Consider the following 2,170-nt stretch of genomic DNA (forward strand, 5'->3'; position numbering starts at 1 on the left):
CAGTGGGACAATAAAAGCACTGACTTGTAACAGGTGAACAACAGGACAAAAGTGAAAAACAAAGATACATCCTTCCACGTGGTGGCAGCCCCTTAAAATCAGCACTACTTGGGTTTCTTAAAAACAATTACACACAAAACCCCCAGAATTTAATAGTAAATTAAATACTTATTCAAATACCAAAAGCATAGCAAGGGAAGAAACCACTCATCTGAGTGTTAACATGACTTATATACACCGAGAACAACAATGTACAGAGACTACTAATATTTTATTTTCTGATCAAGATCAGAACAACTACTAAACAGAATGTTAATATTTTTTAATTTCATTTCCAATAGCTGCTGGTTATCTCCTAACCTAAGATGAACACGTTGAGAACACTAGCATCTCACCAGCAGACAGCATCGTCCCATCTTCATACTGCTTCATTAGTACCACATCCACAAATTCTCTCGGTGAAATAACTCTCATGAAAGCCGAAGGGGTTGTGGTTCTGCATACAGAGACAGCCTGGAAGTGACAAAAGAGATATGTCAGTTGATGCTTTCAAAAGAACTGCAAAAAAATCCCTCTAGTTTCTGGTACTCTTCCAGCTACACTTTTTGAACCGTATCAAAGTGTTCTGTTACAGCCTTCGTTGAACAAAATGCAAATCAGCCCCGTCAAAAGGCTCTACAGTGCTTGATGAAGGACAGTTTATGGAAAAAACCAGCGATAACACATGGCTTCCAAGTTGTTTAAGGACAGACACCGGAAGGGATGCTGAAAAGCAAATCTGGCACATCTGTGCTCATAGGACAGTTAAAATGCTTCCACCCTCCCGAAAGCTAACAAAGATAAACTTGTTTGTATCACACCACAAGGGATACAACTCGATAACCAGATTTGTTACACTACAGAAACTTCACCACTACCATCCCCGTTCTGTGGGGGCTCTATTATGACAGACTCCCCAAAACAGATGTTTCTACCACATTGGTAAGTGCTGGCAAGTCTCATAAAGTCTATGAATTTCAAGTGGCACGTTACAGCATTCCCAAAGTTGAAGTTTATCATTAATATTAAATGCCTGTATGATAACCCCCAGGAAAATAATCTTCCCAGAACTTCCACAAACATTCCTTAGACTGGTTGTGTTTGCATCCTGGATGGCCCCGAGCACCAACATCCATTCAGATTTGGGGATCTAAATTCAATGTCCTTTTAAGGTAAACTGCTCATACATAGCCCTTCTCATCTGTAATGCTCCAAGTGCAGCATCTCTATTTTAACGACAGAGACACTGAGGTAAAGTGTAGAGTGCCAAGGTCAGTCAGCCAGTCAAAGGCAAAATGCGACACATGTAGCACAGCCCACAGAGCATCGTGTGCTACCATAGTGTAAGACAAAGCCTGAATTAACAGCTGATGAAAAACGCTCCACTACTAAACTAAGTCCATGTAGTCTCTAAACCTCTCTTCCCTCACAATGTGTTCAAAAAACGCTTAGCCTGATTTGCAGCATCAACAACGTAGTGCAGGAATCTTTAATGTTATACATCGAGACATTTTAAACGTGCAGTATTTAGCCAAGATTGTATTAGCAGGTCCTTGCAGAAAGACAATCCATTAAGAGAACATGCGCAATTTATGGAAAAGAACAAAAAAAGAACAAACCCAATATTGTCAGATTGATCCAGAGAGGGAGGCTGAGGCTGTACAACTCCTTGAGACCTTCTTACCTCCCTGCACATAACATAGGCTGTCTCAAGAGGCACCACAACAGGAAGCTCTATACAGAGCCCAATACTTCTGAAGACAATGCTGCACCGAACACAGCAGAACAGTTTGGGAGGCACTTACGTCGCTGATGGCTTCAATGACCTCGAAATCCTTCACGGTTTGGTCCCACTTGGTCCTGCGCCCGCCGGCCACCGGCTTTATGCACTCCCAGACATCCTGGGGGCTGGCAGGCAGGACCCCCACTCCCCTGTACCTGCAGCGGGGCGAAACGAAACCAAAATCCGCTGCTCTCGCCGGCCTGGCCCCGAACACGCCGCGGGGTGCGATCCCTCATCCAGGCATCTCAGGAGGCGAATGCGGGGCGCCCGACATACTCACACGTTGCCAGCAAACTCCACGGAGGGTCTCCAAGAAACCGAAACCTCGCTCTGCGGGGAGGAGAAGCT

General features: G+C 44.5%; 1 protein-coding gene across 1 annotated transcript in view; it reads right to left on the minus strand.

Annotated features, from left to right (window-relative positions):
• The window catches only part of STARD5 (StAR-related lipid transfer (START) domain containing 5), a gene marked incomplete at its 5' end in the record, with an annotated part of 3,642 nt that extends 1,478 nt beyond the window's left edge, over positions 1–2,164 (minus strand). Inside the window, 3 exons of the mRNA XM_010144922.1 lie at positions 396–513; positions 1,845–1,977; positions 2,103–2,164. Coding sequence (XP_010143224.1) covers positions 396–513; positions 1,845–1,977; positions 2,103–2,164 — 313 coding nt within the window. The remainder of the gene's footprint in view (positions 1–395; positions 514–1,844; positions 1,978–2,102) is intronic.
• Between the last annotated feature and the right edge of the window lie 6 nt (positions 2,165–2,170).

The sequence above is a fragment of the Buceros rhinoceros genome, unplaced genomic scaffold (assembly GCF_000710305.1).
Source record: "Buceros rhinoceros silvestris isolate BGI_N320 unplaced genomic scaffold, ASM71030v1 scaffold8301, whole genome shotgun sequence".
NCBI classification, from domain to species: Eukaryota; Metazoa; Chordata; class Aves; order Bucerotiformes; family Bucerotidae; genus Buceros; species Buceros rhinoceros.